This window comes from Lithobates pipiens, unplaced genomic scaffold (assembly GCF_037356315.1).
Source record: "Lithobates pipiens isolate NorthernLeopardFrog02 unplaced genomic scaffold, aLitPip1_a1.2 Scaffold_22, whole genome shotgun sequence".
NCBI lineage: Eukaryota > Metazoa > Chordata > Amphibia > Anura > Ranidae > Lithobates > Lithobates pipiens.
Genome location: NW_027507784.1, coordinates 83,734,614 through 83,754,574, shown reverse-complemented (window position 1 = coordinate 83,754,574; position 19,961 = coordinate 83,734,614). Strand labels below are relative to the sequence as shown.

The following is a 19,961-nucleotide window of genomic DNA, read 5'->3' as shown; positions in this document are numbered from 1 at the left end:
TAGATAATATTGCCCCCCCCTCTTACCACTCCTATACTTACCTGAGCCCTCACTCAATCCAGTGCTGTACCTATTTGTATGAGCTCTCCACACTCTTGCAGGCTTTGCTTAAACAGTAGGGGTCATTGGCTCCTGCTGCTGTCAGGCAAATCCTGTGGATGAGGGGGCAGGGCCAATATGTGCTGTTTTGCGTCTATGGATTCAGGCAGCATGGCTTGGAATCGGACATGTAGGTGTGCCACAATAGAAGGCGGCTTCCTATGGTGGCATACAAAGAAGATGGTGGGCTAGGAGTGCTGGCAGGAGGCCCCCAGAAGATGAGGATTGGCGCTACTCTGTTTAATGCTATTCCACAGAGCAGGTAAGTACAACATGTTTGTTAATAAATAAAATAAAAAAAAATCTTTGCATAAAAATAAACAATTTAAATATCAGAAATTGTTAGCTTTGTTAAAGCTCCATTGAAGTAATTAAAATAGATGTACTTTGACATAGACATTGTTTGAAAGCGGATTTAAACTCTCAGTCAACATTAACGTCGTCTTTTTTTCTTAAATGAACATAAATAAAAAAAACAGGCCAAAATGTAGACATGCGTACCATCTTACAGAACAATAAAGGAGAGGTATGGGGTATGTGGTAGCGATTTTGAAATATAATATTTATATCAAAGAGCTTAAAAGGAAGCCATTGTGAGGACCAATTAATGCCCTGTTTTGGATATATATATATATATGTGCAACATGTATATTAGAATATTTACTGTTCTTGGTATCTCAAACACACAAACCTTTTGGTCTGCTGTCTGTATACCCTATTGTTCTCAGAGATGGCCATTTCAGATATAATGCCTCTTCCTGTGCCACAAGTCCTTGAAGTGCTAATTTATGTTGTATCAAAGAGGGCTGACGGTTGTAAATCCAGAGATAATTAAACCGGTCTTATGTCGGAATTGGCAGGGTCAGAGATCAAAGGAAGTTGCTCATAAAGGCATTGGAAGTTTGATGCTTAACTAGGCTTGAAATTAGAACCAATCAGCATGTAGACTTGAGAATCGGCCAGTCAGAGGTTGATGCCAACTCAGAGCCAATGGGTGCGTTCCATCTGCTGATTGGCCCAGAATGCATATAAAATAGGGCTAAAATTAGCTGCTCTCGCTTGATTTCTAGACCATGGAAGGAGACCGGAAGTCTGTGTAACGTATCTCTCTCTCTCTCTCCCCCTCTCTCTCTCCCCCCCCTCTCCCTCTCTCGCTCCCTCTCTCTCTCCCCCTCTCTCTCTCTCTCTTTCTCTCTCTCCTTTTTTATCATGTCTCTTCTATTTCTAATTATTTCTTTCTTAGGACTTATCTTGAAATATTGATAAATATATAGAAAGTGTATGTCTGTTGTAAGCATATGACCTAAATTATCTTGGCAGTCTAAGCAACTCTGTACTTGTAGCATCACTTGAGTTATATGATAAGTTCTAATTATTCTAAAGTTCCTTTTCTGTATAAATAAAGGTAATTGTTTATCTTTTCGCACTGTTACCGTTCATTTTTATTCTTATGTAGACAAAGGTTTAATCACTTATTTTCTTGTATCGTTAGTCATTTAAGTGAGATATAAAAATTGCCATAACAGGTAGCAACTGGCTATGATTCCCAACAGGGTGTTAGGAGGCTGAGCCTGCTCTCAGTCAGGCATCTGGATGGATCCCAACCTTGAATCCCTGCAGAGCCTGGACTAGCTCTGTGACATCAGCCGACAGCGGGCTTTAGCCATACTTTTCTTGTAACTATTTTTAATCTTTTGACTGCTGTCAATAGTAAATAGATGGGGGCGTATTCTACATTGGCAAAAAAATTGGGACACCTGCCTTTATACACACACACACACACACACACACACACACACACACACACACACACACACACACACAAATTTTAATGGCACCACGGTCTTAGACTGTAGGGTTCAATCAAGTTGGCCCACCCTTTGCAGCTATAACAGCTTTAACTCTTCTGGGGAGGCCATCCACAAGGTTTAGGAGTGTCTATGGGAATGTTTGACCATTCTTCCAGAAGCACATTTGTGAGGTCAGGCACTGGTGTTGAATGAGAAGGCCTGGCTCGCAATCTCCACTCTAGTTCGTCCTAAAGGTGTTCTATCGGATTGTGGTCAGGACTGTTTTTTCCATGTAAAACATGTGATAACGCATATTAACAGAACACACAAGTGAGAACAGAACCTAACTTCAATTTCCCATTTAAGCTTTAAAGCATTAGCTGTTTTTGAGATGGCCAGCACTGGAATATGTTTTTTTTTTTTTTTTTTTTCCAGTTCAAGCAGAAGCGACTAGTGTTCAGGCAGAATGGCAACATTGCTGTATACTATATAAATAGTTATGTAGGTAAAAAAAGATTCCTTGAGAGACGTTTCCTGGAGAGCTTAAAAAGGAATATATCCCAGCCAAAATTAAACACCACCAGAAAAATCCAGAGATGCAAATGTGAATGAATACTGATTGGTCATCCCTTGGAGCACTGGTATTCATGATGTAGTTTATTATCTCTGTGACTATCTATCCAAGTTGTTATGAAAACTCTCTTGTTTTTTAGCCCTTTAGATGCCATAGTCACTTAAAAGAATTTAATTAGAATTGAATAGATTAGGGAAAGTTTAAAACCTATTTTATGTAGTAAGAAGAACAAAGGTTTTGACTAGGGCTGCAACTAACGATTATTTTCATAATCGATTAATCGGCCGATTTATTTTTTCGATTAATCGGATAAAAAAAAGGGGGGGGGGAGAAACACACACACACACACACACACACACACACACACACACACACACACACACACACACACACACACACACACACACACACACACACACACACACACACACACACACACACACACACACGTGTCCCCCCCCCAGTATAGATGACACATTCCTCGCCTCTCACATGGTGTCACTGCCCCACCTCCTCTCAGTGCTCCCCTCCCCCCCTCCTGTGTCTTGGGTTTTCTCACCCCTTCATGGTGTCAGCGGCTCCTCCTCGGTGTGCCGGGGTGGTGTGGGGCGGAGTCTCAGTCTGGACCCGCCACACATGACTCGGCCGACTCCTCCAAATGGATCGAAGGGCACCCCGAAGCCGGGAGATGGATGCACGCATGTGCAGAGCCCAACCTCCAATCACGGCAGCGCTGGAAAGCGGGGATGTGCGGGGACAGAAGAGGAGGACGGGGGATGTGCGGGGGACAGAAGAGGAGGACGGGGGATGTGCGGGGGACAGAAGAGGAGGACGGGGCATGTGCGGGGACAGAGGACGGGGCATGTGCGGGGACAGAGGACGGGGCATGTGCGGGGACAGAGGACGGGGCATGTGCGGGGACAGAGGACGGGGCATGTGCGGGGACAGAGGACGGGGCATGTGCGGGGACAGAGGACGGGGCATGTGCGGGGACAGAGGACGGGGCATGTGCGGGGACAGACGACGGGGCATGTGCGGGGACAGAGGACGAGGACGGGGGATGTGCGGGGACAGAGGACGAGGACGGGGGATGTGCGGGGACAGAGGACGAGGACGGGGGATGTGCGGGGACAGAGGACGAGGACGGGGGATGTGCGGGGACAGAGGACGAGGACGGGGGATGTGCGGGGACAGAGGACGAGGACGGGGGATGTGCGGGGACAGAGGACGAGGACGGGGGATGTGCGGGGACAGAGGACGAGGACGGGGGATGTGCGGGGACAGAGGACGAGGACGGGGGATGTGCGGGGACAGAGGACGAGGACGGGGGATGTGCGGGGACAGAGGACGGGGGATGTGCGGGGACAGAGGACGAGGACGGGGGATGTGCGGGGACAGAGGACGAGGACGGGGGATGTGCGGGGACAGAGGACGAGGACGGGGGATGTGCGGGGACAGAGGACGAGGACGGGGGATGTGCGGGGACAGAGGACGAGGACGGGGGATGTGCGGGGACAGAAGAACTCCGTGACTCCTCCAGAATTCATTCACTTGGGCTGACAGGCTGAACGCCGCGCTGGGGGTGACGTTAGCGCGCAGCTCGCCGCCGCCGGGTGTACCAAGATGGCCGCCAGCTCCGAAGCTAGGCCGAAGCCGCGGTCTTTCCTAAGGCCGCGGCCCGCTCCGCAGATCACATGGGGCGGACCAACTAATCGATAATGAAAATCGTTGACAACGATTTTCATTATCGATTATTATTGATAATATCGATTAATCGTTTCAGCCCTAGTTTTGACTGGAGTTGCACTTATTGTGTTTTTTTGTAGAATGGCTGAGCAAAGATGGCTGTCTCATATAGGCACAATACTGGTAAGGAAAAGTTTTATTTTCCTAAGATGGTTGAAGAAGACCGGCAATAAGCTCTGAAAGCTGGTAAAAGAACTGATTGTGATGGTGGTGGGGGGTTTGTGTGTGTATCTGACTGAGCCACCAGGGAGGACACCCCTGATCATGTACAGTGGTGTGAAAAAGTGTTTGCCCCCTTCCTCATTTTCCTGTTCCTTTGCATGTTTGTCACACTTAAGTGTTTCGGAACATCAAACCAATTTAAACAATAGTCAAGGACAACACAAGTAAACACAAAATGCAATTTGTAAATGAAGGTGTTTATTATTAAAGGTGAAAAAAAATCCAAACCATCATGGCCCTGTGTGAAAAAGTGATTGCCCCCCTTGTTAAAACATACTATAACTGTGGTTGTCCACACCTGAGTTCAATTTCTCTAGCCACACCCAGGCCTGATTATTGCCACACCTGTTCACAATCAAGGCATCACTTAAATAGGAGCTGCTTGACACAGTAAGGTCCACCAGAAGATCCTTAAAAGCTACACATCATGCCGAGATACATAAAAATTCAGGAACAATTGAGAAAGAAAGTAATTGAGATCTATCAGTCTGGAAAGGGTTAAAGCCATTTCCAAAGCTTTGGGAATCCAGCGAACCACAGTGAGAGCCATTATCCACAAATGGCGAAGACATGGAACAGTGGTGAACCTTCCCAGGAGTGGCCGGCCGCCCAAAATTACCCCAAGAGCGCAGCGACGACTCATCCAAGAGGTCACAAAAGACCCCACAACAACGTCCAAGGAACTGCAGGCCTCACTTGCCTCAGTTAAGGTCAGCGTTCATTCCTCCACCATCAGGAAAAGACTGGGCAAAAATGGCCTGCATGGCAGAGTTCCAAGGAGAAAACCACTGCTGAGCAAAAAGAACATCAAAGCTCGTCTCAATTTCTCCACAACACATCTTGATGATCCCCAAGACTTTTGGGACAACATTCTGTGGACCGATGAGACAAAAGTGGAACTCTTTGGAAGGTGTGTGTCCAAGTATATCTGGCGTAGAAGGAACACTGCATTTCATAAAAAGAACATTATACCAACAGTAAAATATGGTGGTGGTAGTGTGATGGTCTGGGGCTGTTTTGCTGCTTCAGGACCTGGAAGACTTGCCGTGATAAAAGGAACTATGAATTCTGCTGTCTACCAAGAGATCCTGAAGGAGAATGTCCGACCATCTGTTCGTGTACTCAAGCTGAAACGAACTTGGGTTCTGCAGCAGGACAATGATCCTAAACACACCAGCAAGTCCACCACCGAATGGCTGAAGAAAAACAAAATGAAGACTTTGGAGTGGCCTAGCCAAAGTCCTGACCTGAATCCTATTGAGATGTTGTGGTATGACCTTAAAAAGGCCGTTCATGCTTGAAAACCCTCTAATGTAACTGAATTAGGACAATTCTGCAAAGATGAGTGGGCCAAAATTCCTCCAGGACGCTGTAAAAGCCTCATTGCACGTTCTCGCAAACGCTTGGTTGCAGTTGTTGCTGCTAAGGGTGGCCCAACCAGTTATTAGGTTTAGGGGGCAATCACTTTTTCACACAGGGCCATGATGGTTTGGATTTTTTTTCACCTTTAATAATAAACACCTTCATTTACAAATTGCATTTTGTGTTTACTTGTGTTGTCCTTGACTATTGTTTAAATTGGTTTGATGTTCCGAAACACTTAAGTGTGACAAACATGCAAAGGAACAGGAAATGAGGAAGGGGGCAAACACTTTTTCACACCACTGTAGGTGTTCTTTCTGTAAGTCAGAAACCTTGAAGTGACATTAAAAAGGGTTTAGAAACTCTAGTTAAAAAAATAAAAATAAAAAAGTGGCATTGTTGCTCTCTCTGACACCAATGATGGGGAATCATTCTTTCAACTAACACCAAAGATGGGATAGAATTCCTCCCACTGATCTAAAGGATTGGGCAACTATACTCCCATACCAATGATGGGCCTCCAATCCTACTATCCGCAGACACTTTTTTTTTCTTTACTCCCAAATTAACCACCAAGTTTGGGACATTACTTAATTCCACTGATGCTGGGTCATTATCTGCTCCCACTGGCCACTGTCTGGCCCCCTAGAGTCTGATAGACCGTAATTTGGCCCTTTGTTTAGGCAACTTAGAGGACTCTTTCCTAGAGAAGGATGCTCTGGAGTACTACTGCGTCCTTCATGCCAGCTTCTTCGTTGTTTCTCTCTGTGGGCTAGAGCTTCTTGTTGATTGCATTGGCTTAGCTTTAAAGTGGCACTTTGTTTTGTTTTTTTGCATTCTTTATTTATTAAGCAGAAATGTATACATTGTATTTAATGCAATGTTTTCTCAGATATTAAATGGGAAACTGTTATAAAAGATTAACGGGGCTGTCATTACTGAACTCTCCTTTGAGAATGCTAGTTCCCTGGCTTTTATTCCTATACTTTGACCGAGCAAGTACAGAGATTACCCTTTTCTGACACTCTTTTATATCATTCCTGTTCTGGGACTGTGACTGAAACATGAACCATGTTTGACCTGAGATGTAGTATTTTCAGAAGGGGGGCTTTTTCTAGGTTGACTTTTGATCCCTTAACTTTGTGGTTTTGCTCTTTGCCTTTTACAAAGGGGGACTGTAGTGCAGCCGTTCTCAAACTTTTTACTCCAGAGGAACCCCTAAAATAATGTTCATGTCTTGGGGAGCCCATGCTATAACCACTTCATTGGGGGCAATGCCAAAAATTCCCCTTAAATTGATTGTCAGAAGGAAGCATTCACCCCTTATAGTGGTGGTCAGAATACCATCTTTACAGACAGAAAAGATAATTGGTGTCATGATGCTGGCTTTGCCAAGTGGTGATGGTCCCGAAACGTTGCTTGTACCCTCATATGGGAGGTCAATCAGCCACAGCCCAAGGAAGCTGTACCAATTTGTAGAGGAACTCGAAGTGAAAAAGACTGCTGTAGTGTGTTTGAAGAGATAAGTTAACCTTTCTGAACATGTTACACCTGTATTTAGGGTGTAACATGTTCAGCAACCTCCTCCTGCACCATCGATTTCCCTGGCGATAGTGTGCCGTGCAGGGCTCTGCCCATATACTAGAGTCAATGAATGAACTACAAGTACTGTAATCCATTGCAGCACACTGCTTGTAGTTCTCAATGAGCTGTGAGGGCACTGGTGAGTGCTCTTGTAGTTCATTGAGTATTCCTGCTCTCCAGTAACTGTCTACAAGCAAATCGCTTTAGTGAGAGCCTGGCATTGCACCCACAATCTGCTGATCATGAGTACAATGCTCTGCAGGCTCCTAAGAAAAAGAATAAATGCATGTTGTTGTTTTTTTTGGTATCTTACCCACCAAAAAATTGACTATTTATTTTATTATATAAGTATTTGAACTCGTTCTTTTAAATTAATACAAAACAAACATTAATTGTTTGGAAAAATTACTTAGAGCGCGCACGGTGTGTGCGAACTAAGCATGCATGGTAGTTTCCCTTTAAATCCTTTCTGTGTTCCTTTTGTGTTGCCCTTAAATGATTCACATTAATCAGATGCAGTAAATTGCACAAATTGAATTGATTGGTTTTCATTTAAGACCCTGTTGGTTTTATTTATATATAGATTTTATTTAGCACCAGAGCAAATGCGTAACATGTGTTAGAGCAGATCTTCGAATTAACATATTGTTTTTCATGTGGGAATGGAAAAAAAATGCACGATTTATATTAACATCTAATTTTTGTTTCTTTTCCTCTGTAGGTGTATGATCGCTGATGAGGCAAGTAGTGCAATTCTTTCTTTTCTGCTGGAAGCTCAGTAATATTTTAATAATTTTTTTACATATTATTAAGAATTTACATCGTCTTTGTCCTTTTTCATTTATTCATCATTTGAACTCCTAATTGAAATTCATTCTGAGTATAATTGTATTTTCTTTAAATTTTGGCTTCTGAGAGTTTTTTTTTTAATCTTTTTAGCTGGTATGGCTGGTTATCAGGCTCCAGAAAGAACTTGTACTTTTTTGTTTTGGGTAAGCTGGCCAGCAGCCCCAATATTTTTGACAAAAGTCAATTGTTCGATTGACTTTTGTGAAAGGGGTCTGCTGGAAAATTTTAGGCCTAACAGTTTGGGCTGGCTGTCGCAAATACAATTGCCACAGTGGGATATTCATTCATCAGTCCTGTATAATACCAGTATAAGGCCAGCTTTATGCAACAACTTTCCAGTCGTTTTGGAAAACCTTCTTAATCACTCAATACTGTACACCGTAAACATGGCATAATTTTTATCTTTTTTTAAGTATGACTTGTACCAAAAAGTCATAGAAATGTTGTTTTAGAAAGCTTTTTGACCTAAGTTCTCTTTTGTTCATTGGAAGACACAGATCTGCTGTAGATCATTACTACTGAGTTAAGTACCACCTGCAGGAGTAGGATGCTAGGTTGAATGTTTGCTTTTCCAATAATTTTTTATTATTTTGAGCAGAGTACACAAAAGAATAGTTATACAATTAGCCGTCTGTGTATCACTTGGAGGACCAGAATCAATGTAGTGTACATTGCAAATTACATATAATAGTAAACCAAGCAACATCTTCCGCAGAAGATAACCAATGTTCCTTAACACCCAAAATAATAATTTAACGTTCCGGACCATGAGATACCTGAAAGGAGAGGAAAAATAGGAAAAGAATGTAGCAAATTAATAGTTTGTGGCTGAACTACTACTTTAACTAACTCTAAATCTTGTCACAGTTCATGTCTAAATTATTAGTAGGGGGTATGGATAGGCGGAAGTACAGGGAAGATAGAGGCTTGTCTTTTACATTAGCAATAAGCAATCCTTCAACAGGGTCAGATTCTAGGGTGAGAGAGGGTGGGAACTGCTTATGAAATGCGTGGCGAAGCTGGTAGTAGCGAAACAACCTCCACTGTGATGTGCATGCATCTTTAAGATTGGGGAAGGAGTGCAGCTTGCCACCTGAAACAACATGTTGAAGATTCAATATTCCTCTTGATGCCGCCTAAACATGCGGGTTGGGAACTCTATTCAGATGTGGGAGATTTGTATTACCCCAAAGGAAATATGTGGGGGGAAAGTCTCCGGAGAGCTATAACGGGCCCTCATCCTGTGCCATGTCGAAATAGTGGTATGCATCGAATCTGTAATTCCGGGGTGGGATTTTACTCCCCTGAACACCAGGTTACTAAGGATGGAGTAAAACCCCATGATGGCCACCTCCAGAGTGAGAGAGAGCTGTATAGTAGAGATGGTCAACCGTGGAGGCCTCCCATTCCACACGAATTTTGAGATAATTCCTGTAGTTTGTTAAAAAAGGAAGCTGGAGGCACCGGAGAAAAGACTACGGAATTGATAAAGAAACTTGGGTAAATATACTATCTTAACAAGGTTCACTCTACCCACTGGAGTGAGAAGAAGAGACCCCCAGGTCATACATTTCTGAGAGAAGGTCCTAAGCAATGGCAAGAAGTTCAGTTCAAAATATCAGGACAAAGGGGCCCTTATCACGACACCAAATTATTTAAATTCACTAGTCCAGGTCATTGCCTTACTAATTTGCTCTGGTGCTAAATAAAATCTATATATAAATAAAACCAACAGGGTCTTAAATGAAAACCAATCAATCCAATTTGTGCAATTTACTGCTTCTGATTATGTGAATCATTTAAGGGCAACAGAAAAGGAACCGAGGTGTATAACTGGATTAGGAGTGACTTTCCCCAAGTTAACTTTAATGCCTGAAAAGGATCCAAAAATATCTATAATTTGAAGGGCCGGAGGGAGAGTGAGATGTCTTTCAGGAACAGGAGAGTGTCGCCAGCATACAGGGATATTTTATCTACAATCACCCCCACTTGGATGCTTTCTACCGAGGGAGCAGACCTAATGCTCACCGCCAGGGGTTCTATTGCCAGCGCAATCGGGCCCGGAGAGGCAGCCCTTTCTAGTACCTCGGATCAAGGGAAAATGAGAGAACAACAAGTTATTAGTACGTATTTGGGCCGTAGGGTTATGATAGAGTAGTTGGACCCCCTTGATAAACCGAGGGCTGAATTCAAATTTACGTAGGACAGCCTGGAGGTATCGCCACTCCATTGAGGAAAGGCCTTTCCGGCATCCAAGAAGGCTACCACCCCTGAACTCATCCCCATCCGCTCTATAAAGATGCATAAGCAGGCGTCTTATATTAATATCGGTTCCCCTACCTGGCATAAATCCGGACTGATCTGCATGTACTAAAGCAGTGATGAGAGTGTTCAATCGACCGGCCAGGACCTTAGCCAAAATTTTTGCATCCGCATTAAGGAGGAATATTAGCCGGTACGAGGAACACTGCTTGGGAGCCTTATCAGGTGTGAGAATGATCACAAAAATCACTTCAGATATGGAAGGCGGAAGAGACCCCTCCTCCATTGCCCTTTGAAGCATAAGTCTAAATGTAGGCCATCTCCCGCTGTAGCTCCTCCAGTGTAATGGGGGTCATCCAATGCATCCCTAAAAGTAGATGTTAAGCATGGCAGCTCAATTTCCTCCAGATAATCGTATAGTGCCTCATTCGTGCCCACCATGAGTGAGCTATAGAGTTCATGATTAAATGTTGCAAAACAAGCATTGATAGAGGCAGGATCAGTCAGCAGTGACCCAGCAGAATCTCGTATGCTGGAAAAAATAGACACAGGTGTGGAACTCTCCCTAGCCAAACATGCCAGCTTTTTCCCAGTTTTTCCCCATGTTTGAATATGCGTTAGGGTTGATGTAGAAGCTGGGTTTTTTCTGTTAAGAGCAAATCTTCCTTCAAGCCCCGGCGAACCTGACGAAAGTGAGATTGCAGACTGTCGCTGGAAAACACGTTAAACGCATCCCAAGAGGTAGATGGAGATATAGAATGGTCCTGGTCTTTCCAGTAGTGTATCATGTGAGATATATACGGCTCAGAAACCCTCGAATTAGACAACCAAAACCTGGATATGCCCAAAACTATCCTGCGGGACAGTAGATACATTCAGTTTCAAGGCAAGAAGAGCATGGTCTGAACTGCCACGAGGTAGGATGGAGATGTCCCAAATCCTATAAAGCACAGACCCCCCAGCATAGACTAGGTCTGTGTGGGAAAAGGTTTTATCCATAGAGTAGTTAACAATTTTGACAATTGGTTAAGCAGTCTCATGGAGGCAGGAAAAAGTACAACTTCACCACCACCGGTTCCAGTCTATCCAGCATGGCATGTAATAATGACATAGCAGCTGTCCGGGTCCAGCTCCAGTGCCAGTAGCCTATATGCAAGAGAATTGTGAATTAAAATGCTCATCCCTCTGGAATAGTTGGTCTATGAGGAGTGGTAATGGTGTCCTACCCAGGGTCTCTTAAGGCTGCTGTGATTTGAAAGTACTGATGTGTGAATGGCAAATTGTGGAACTCGCATTTTAGATGCCATTCGTTTGAATAAAGTACAAAAAGAATCCTATTTTCTCAGTTAATGATCTGAAATAAATATTGTATTTCACACATAAATATACAGAATAATCATAATTTTGAAATCATTTGATTACCAGCAATTCACAAGATAACCTGCAAAAGTTTTGTATTTCAAATATAGGAGAGCATGAATATCAAAGCTTTGCAAACCACAGCATCAATACTTACAGATTACAAAATTATTGGCAATTCTTGATAAATACTGAATTTTACACTTAAAGATGCTGAAAACTCAATAGCAGCAATATGGAAATAGTTTTTTTAATCAGTACCAGCATTTTAGCAAATTGAGCATAGATTCCCTTTAAGAAACACAACAATGTTTTATTTTTATTTTTTTTGTGCTTTCTATATTTATTAATTTGAAGTTAATTTTGAGTAATGACAATTTTGCAGACTTGCCGTTTTCAGGAACCTGCTGCCTAAACACTTTCCATGTTTCTAGCAGAGCAAGCATTCTGGGGAAAACAGGTGCTTTATAATGAGTATTGGGAAAACGTGTTTTCATTATTTATTCAACGCTAACACACTTGAGGCGTTCCTGGTTTTGACCATGCTTAAACTGCTGCTGAGGAACTACAAGCTCCAACAGTTTGACCCCCCCCCCCCCCCCCCGAGTTTTAGCATTTAGAGAATTTTCTCAATCTTTACATTTCTTTATTTTTTTATTGGTACATCTGGATTAACTTGGATCTGATATTTGAATGTTGCAAGGTTGTTGACGAGTTGAACAGCTTGCTTTTTTTTGCTTTATTTCTTGAGGTTTGATGGGGGCTCCCAGTTCTGGCTAACTACAATAGCCGATACAAAGCCAATTGATGATGTCATAGTCCTGCAGTGCTGTCTCCCATATAATCTCTCCTATGCAAGCATTAGATATAAGGAATCCCAACTGTGAGTGTGTAAGCCCTTGTACACACGGTCGGATATTCCAATGGACAGTGTCCGATAGCACCGTGTTGTTGGATAATCCGACCGTGTGTGGGCTCCATCGGAGTATCCGACGGACCAAGTTTTCCAACTTGGCTATAAAATTTTCCGACAACATGATCCGATTGGACTTTGTCCGATCATGTGTAGAGAATTCCGATCGGACAAAGTGCCACGCAGGCTCAGATCAAATTCATAAACCAAAACTATTGGCTACTAGTCTGAACGTAGTCCCGTCCTAATGAAATAACGCCATCATGTTAAGTACGATCGGATTTTATGACAACTTTGTCCGACTGTGTGTATGCAACAGTTTCAGGCAAAATCCGTCAGGACAAAATCCGACGGATTTGGTTGTCGGAATGTCCGACCGTGTGTACAAGGGCTTACACTTAGTCTCCTGAGGCGTAGGGGCTAAAAATCTGCTAATCTGCTACCAGAAAAAAAAAAAAAAAAAAAACGCTTTATCAGTTTTCCCTGAATTTTGAGACGCTATAAGGCAATGAACTATCTTTAGTTTTTATACAGAGGTCGGTGTAGGCCTAATTCCTACATAGTAAAGGGAGAGTATAGTGTCTTGGTTGACTGCAGCAAACGATATTCATATTGGTAGGTGAGATCTGGTTGCTGGCTTCAAAGCAGGCGCTTTGCTTTCCTTCAGTTTTGGGATTTTTTTTTTATCTCTGGGGAGACTGGTTATTAAACATGATCAGGCTGACATGCATGGACAGTGTTTTTCTACCCCTTCAAGCATATCGGTGTATATTAACGTTTATTTTCAATTTTTTTTTTTTTACAAAAGCTTGGATTAAGGGATGGCTTTCAATTAGTTATGTGCCAAAATTTCACCCACTGAAAATTATTGTCCGAAAAAAGGGTTTTAAGTGTTTTGCCGAAAAACCAAGAAAAAACCGCCAAGATTTTGGTGAGATTTTACCATGCTTATGGTATCTTTTTCATAGGTTATTTGACTCCAAAAATACATAAAAAAATGCAACATTGGTACATTTTTGATGCCTTCTTTCTGCATTTTTAACTACTTCCCACCCGGCCGTATATATACATTGGTCGGGTGGGAAGTAGTTAAAAAATGCAGAAAGAAGGCATCAAAAATGTACCAATGTTGCATTTTTTTATCTTGGCGGTTTTTTCTTGGTTTTTCGGCAAAACGCTTGAAAACCCTTTTTTCGGACAATCATTTTCAGCCTCCTCCTTCTGACTGGATATTCAGGAACGTCCTTCAGAAGGAGGGGGATCGCACGCACGTGTCCGCGCAGCAGCGCGATCCCGATGACACGGCGCATCTCGGATCGGCAAGAGGGCTCTGTGATTGGCCTTCCTGATCACATGACGCCCGTGTCCAATCACAGCCGTCATGTGATTTAAACAGCCAGTTGCTAGGCAATCGGCTCTCCTTTCCTCACACGGAAGTTGTTGCTGAGGAGAGGAGAGCAGATCGCTGCAGCCAGCTGGTGATCAGAGAGTGTGAGCTGTTATTACAGCTTTTTACTCACTGATCACCAGTCTAGTATAAAACACACATGTCCCCACATATGTCCCACTAAAATAACATGTCCCAATGATTAACTGCACACATATGTACATGATCATTTGCGTACAAGATCACACAAACCAATTATTATGCACTTAGTGGATTTTTTTTTACCAAAAATATGTAACAGAATACATTTTGGCTTAAATTTACAACAAAATTAGATTTTATTGGATTTCTTTTAACCGGTTCCCGACCGGCGCACGCCGATGTACATCGGCAGAATGGCACAGGCAGGCATATTGGCGTACAGGTACGTCCAATCTTCAATGCCGCCCTGCCATCACTCACGGGGGTCCCCCGGACTCTATCACATTTCCCCATTCTGCCTAGCAACTAGTGACTCTGATCTCTGCTCCATGTGATTGGAGCAGAGATCAGTGTTCACTAAATGAAAGCCCAGCCCCCCCACAGTTAGTAACACACCCCTAGGAACACTTAACCCCTACACTGCCACCCACTGGTTAACCCCTTCACTGCTAGTGTCATCTACACATGAATCACTGCATTTATATAGCAGTGATTACTATATAAATGACAATGGTCCCAAAAATGTCCGATGTGTCCGCCGCAATGTCGCAGTCACAATAAAAATTGCTGATCGCCGCCATTACTAGTAAAAAATAAAAATAAAAAATTATTAATAAAAATGCCATAAAACTATCCCCTATTTTGTAAAAGCTTTAACTTTTGCGCAAACCAATCAATAATCGCTTATTGCGATTTTTTTTTTTTTTTTTTTTAACAAAAATATGTAGAAGAATACGTATCGGCCTAAACTGAGGGAAAAAAATGTTTTTTTTTATATATTTTTGGGGGATATTTATTATAATAAAAAGTAAAAAATGTGTTGTTTTTTTCAAAATTGTCGCTCTATTTTTGTTTATAGCACAAAAAATAAAAACCACAGGGGTGATCAAATACCACCAAAAGAAAGCTCTATTTGTGGGGAAAAAAAGGACATCAATTTTGTTTGGGAGCCACGTCGCACGACCGCGCAATTGTCAGTTAAAGCGATGCAGTGCCGAATCGCAAAAAGTGGTCTGGTCTTTGACCAGCAAAATGGTCCGGTCTGTAAGTGTTTAAAATAAAAGAAAATATTGTTGTTTTTTTTCCAAATTTCCGCTCTTTTTGTGTTTATATCACAAAAAATAAAAAATGGAGTCATGAATAAATACCACCAAAATAAAGCTCTATTTGTGCAAACAAAATGATAAAAATTTAATTTGGGTACACTGCAGCATGAAAAGTGCGAAAGCGCTGAAAGCTGAAAATTGGGCTGGGAAGGAAGGGGGCGAAAGTGCCCTGTATTGTAGTGGTTAATGCATTTCAATGTGGAGGTGCATTTTATATTTACTGACCAAAAACTACCCCAAACACACCTCCAAGACGACCACTGCCTTGCTAAAGAAGCTGAGGGTAAAGGTGGTGGACTGGCCAAACTAGTTTGAGGGGGCATCCTCAAACGGAAAGTGGAGGCGCAAGGTCTCGAACATCCACTAGCATCGTCATGGAGGAGTGGAAGAGGATTCCATTGGCAACCTGTGAAGCTCAATAAAAACAATAAAATAATGGCGACCACACAAAATATTAACACTTTGGGCCCAATTTGGACATTATCACTTAGGGGTGTACTCAATTTTGTTGCCAGCGGTTTAGACATTAATGGCTGTGTGTTGAGTTATTTTGAGGGGACAACAAATTTAAACTGTTATACAAGCTGTACACTCATTACGTTAAATTGTAGCAAAGTGTCATTTCTTCAGTGTTGTCACATTAAGATATTTGTAAAAATTTAACTATGGGGTTGATTTACTAAAACCGGGCAGTGCAAAATCTGGTGCAGCTGTGTGGTAGCCAATCGGCTGCTAACTTCAGTTTGTTCAGATAAGCTTTGACAGAAAAACATGGAAGCTGTTTGGTTTCTTTGCATCAAATTTTGCACTCTCCTGTTTTAGTAAATCAACCCCTATGAGTATATTGCTCGGTTGTTTGTAATTTCTAAGGATTTTCCCTCTTTTGGAACCAGATCCATCTGTTCCTCTTCAATTGTCCTTCTTTTTGAAGTATAGACCTCTATAAAATCGACTTACCCACCAAAATTGTTATGCTATACTAAACTTTTAATGCAACCTCAAAATTATTGCATTTGTTATTTTGAAAATCCAGTATAAAGGAAAATGAGGGGCGCAAAAAGAACTTGTGGGCTTTGCAAATCATTTTCTTTTTCCATATTAATTCCTCATGGTCCATGTAACATGGGGCATGAAAAGGGTGTATCCTTTGCCTATTTACTTTAAGTGCATGTCCCTAGGCAAAAAAATCCAAAATTGAATACATTCTTGGGTTACGTTAATATTTCCCTGTGGTCTCTTTGAAATGCCACAATCTCCAAAAACACCTATTGATCCTGCCAGAAATCTTGAGATATCCCAATTTCCTGTTGGAGCTGACAATTCATTTCTCTTCTGTGTGGTTCGAGAATACTGCCCTTTTATGGTTATGGAGATGAGGAAAGGGGGATAACACTTGGGATTTTGTTGCAGCAGAGGCACTGTGTTAATCGAGTTCATTATATTTCTGGCACAGTCAACTTATATTGTTTTGGTCTTAAAGTGTTTTTACATAGTTAAATAGTTGGTAAGGTTTAATACAGTTAAACCTGTGGTGTGTTTGTCAATAATAAATCCCATATCCCTGTATGTTGCGATTGTTTGTTTTTCTTTTTTTAACCACTTCCCGCCCAAGGTACGTCCAGGGACGTCCTTGACTTTGTGGGGGTAAATCTGAATAATGCCTGCAGCTACAGACATCATTCAGATATCTTTTAGTGCCGGCGTTTCCCTACACCATAAGAACGATCATAGCGGCTGTTCCGCCGCTTGATCGTTCTTATGGGCGATTGCAGGGGACACCCCCCCCCCCTCAAGGCCACCCTCCGGTGCTTCTACCAACTCACTGCTTCCATCAGTGAGTCAGAGACAGGATCCGCTGGCCCCGAATGGTGACCATAGAGATTTCCGGCGGACCAAATGGTCGCTAGATTCTCTATGATCGTTCGGAGGCCGTTTTGACATCACACCAGGCCTTTGCATTCAAATGGCACCTTGGAAGCAGAGATCGTCAATTTTTTTTAATTTTTTTTTTTCAGGCTTCCCAGCCTAGAGGTGAGATGTGGGTCCTTATTGACCCCATATCTCACTGTAAAGAAGGGACCGATCATGCCATATTCCTATTACAAGGGATATTTACATTACTTGTAATAGGAATCAAAGTGATCAAAGTTTTTTATTTTATTTTTTAAAGTGTCAAATTAAGAAAATAAACATAAAATTAACAAAAAATTAAATTAAGGCGCCCCTGTCCCCATGTGCTCGCACTCAGAAGCGAACGCATACGTAAGTCCCGCCGGCGTATGAAAATGGTGTTCAAACCACACGTGAGGTATCACCGCAAATGTTCGAGCGTGACCAATAATTCCAGACCTAGACCTCCTCTTTAACTCAAAACATGTAACCAGTAAAAAAAATTAAAACGTCGCTTATGGGGATTTTTACTTACCGAAGTTTGGCGCTATTCCACGAACGTGTGCAATTTTGAAGCGTGACATCTATCCATTTATTGGTTCGTAACTTCATCTTTCACATTATGCAAAAAAATTGGGCTAACTTTATTGTTTATTTATTTTTTAGCATGAAACTGTTTTTTTTTCCAAAAAGAAAGTGTTTGAAAAATTGCTGCGCAAATACCGTGCAAGATTGTAACAACCGCCATTGTATTTTCTAGGGTCTTTGCTAAAAAAAGCATATATAATGTTTGGGGGTTCTATGTAATTTTCTAGCAAAAAAAAGATCAATTTTACATGTAGGAGAGAAATGTCAAAATTGGCCTGGATGGGAAGTGGTTAAATTAGTGACACTCCCTGCTCATATCATTGCTTGTGGAAGGGAGTTCCAAATCCTCACTGCTTTGACTGTAAAGAACCCTCTACACAGTTTAATGTTAAACTGCTTCTATTCCAGTTTCAGTGAATGGACACATGTGTTTTTTTAAAACTCCCTCCCAGTGAAAAGTTTTTTCACCTATGCGAGATTCCCCAGTATTTGTATACATCTCTATCAAATCTCCTCTCAAGCATCTTTTCTCCAGAGAGAATAAGTTTAATGCTTGCAGACTTTCCCTATAACTGAGGTCCTTTAGTTACTTTATTAATCGCTTAAGGGCTGAGCCTCTTTATGAGATTTGTTTACAAGTTAAAAACTGTTTTTTTTTTTCTAGAAAATGAATTACCCCCAAACATTATACATTTTTTTTCTAACACCCTAGAGAATAAAATGGTGGTCGCTGCAATACTCTGTCACACCGCATTTGCGCACCTTTTTTTTTGGAAACATTACACTTTTTTGAATTAAAAAATAAGACATCCGTAAAGTTAGCCCAATTTGTATTTATATTGTGAAACATAATGTTACGCTAATTAAAATGATACCCAACATGTCGCATTTCAAAATTGCGCCCGCTCATGGAATGGCGTCAAAGTTTTACCCTTAAAAATCTCCACATGCAATGTTTAAAAAATTCTACAGGTTGCATGTTTTGAGTTACAGAGGAGGTCTAGGGCTAGAATTATTGCTCTCAATCTACCGATCACGACGACACCTCACATGGGTGGTTTGAACACTATTTTCATATGCGGGCGCTACTCGCGTTTGTGTTTGCTTCTACAGCTTCTTGCTCGTTAGGACGGGGCACGGTTAAAAAAAATATTTTAATTTTTTTTTTCTTATTCATTTAACTTTTTTTTTTTTCTTTTTTTTTCACTATGTTTTAAAAATGATCACTTTTATTCCTATTGCAAGGAATGTAAACATCCCTTGTAATAGAAAAAAGCATGACCTCTTAAATATATCTGGGGTCAAAAAGACCTCAGATCTCATATTGACACTAAAATCATTAAAAAAAATGTCCCTTTAAGAGCTGTGGGTGGAAGTGACATTTTGCCGTCGCTTCTGCCCAGCAATTGTATGGAGACGGGTGGGGGCCATCTTCCCCTAACTCGTCACCATACAAAGCAGGAGACAGGACGTGATCGCCTCCGCCACGGCGGAGGGCACTGAATCAAGGCGGAGGGGGGGGGGCCCTTTCCTGCCGCCAATTAAAGTCCTCTTGTGGGAAACCCCTTTATCTTGTAGCGGACCGCTTGCTGAAGAAGAGCATACCGGGCTTATGGTAGCTAGCTGCTGCCATAACTACGATGTCCTCCTTCAAGCAGCCGGCATAAAACTGCGGCCGGTGGGCTGTAAGTGGTTAACTTTGTTGCCCTTTTCTGGACTCTCTCCAGTTCCAGCACATCCTTCCTGTGGACTGGGGCCCAGAACTGGACAACATACTCCAGGTGCGGCCGGACCAGAGTCTTGTAGAGCGGGAGAATTATCGTTTTACCTCTGGAGTGAATCCCCTTTATAATGCATGCCAATATTCTCCTAGCTTTTCTTGCAGCAGCTTGGCATTGCATGCTGAGCCTGTCATCTACTAGGACCCCCAGATGTTATCTCGCTAGCGAGTAACTTGCATTCATTCGTTTAATGGTCAAATGCATTACTTGACATTTTTCAACATTAAACCTCATTTGCCATGTAGTTG

At 42.1% G+C, this 19,961-nt stretch overlaps 1 protein-coding gene across 1 annotated transcript in view; it reads left to right on the top strand.

The window, feature by feature from the left end:
* Positions 1-19,961, top strand: part of ZRANB3 (zinc finger RANBP2-type containing 3) — a gene marked incomplete in the record, with an annotated part of 393,324 nt that overhangs the window by 61,741 nt on the left and 311,622 nt on the right. The window contains 1 exon segment of the mRNA XM_077447813.1: positions 8,099-8,117. Within this exon segment, the coding sequence (XP_077303939.1) occupies positions 8,099-8,117 (19 nt within the window).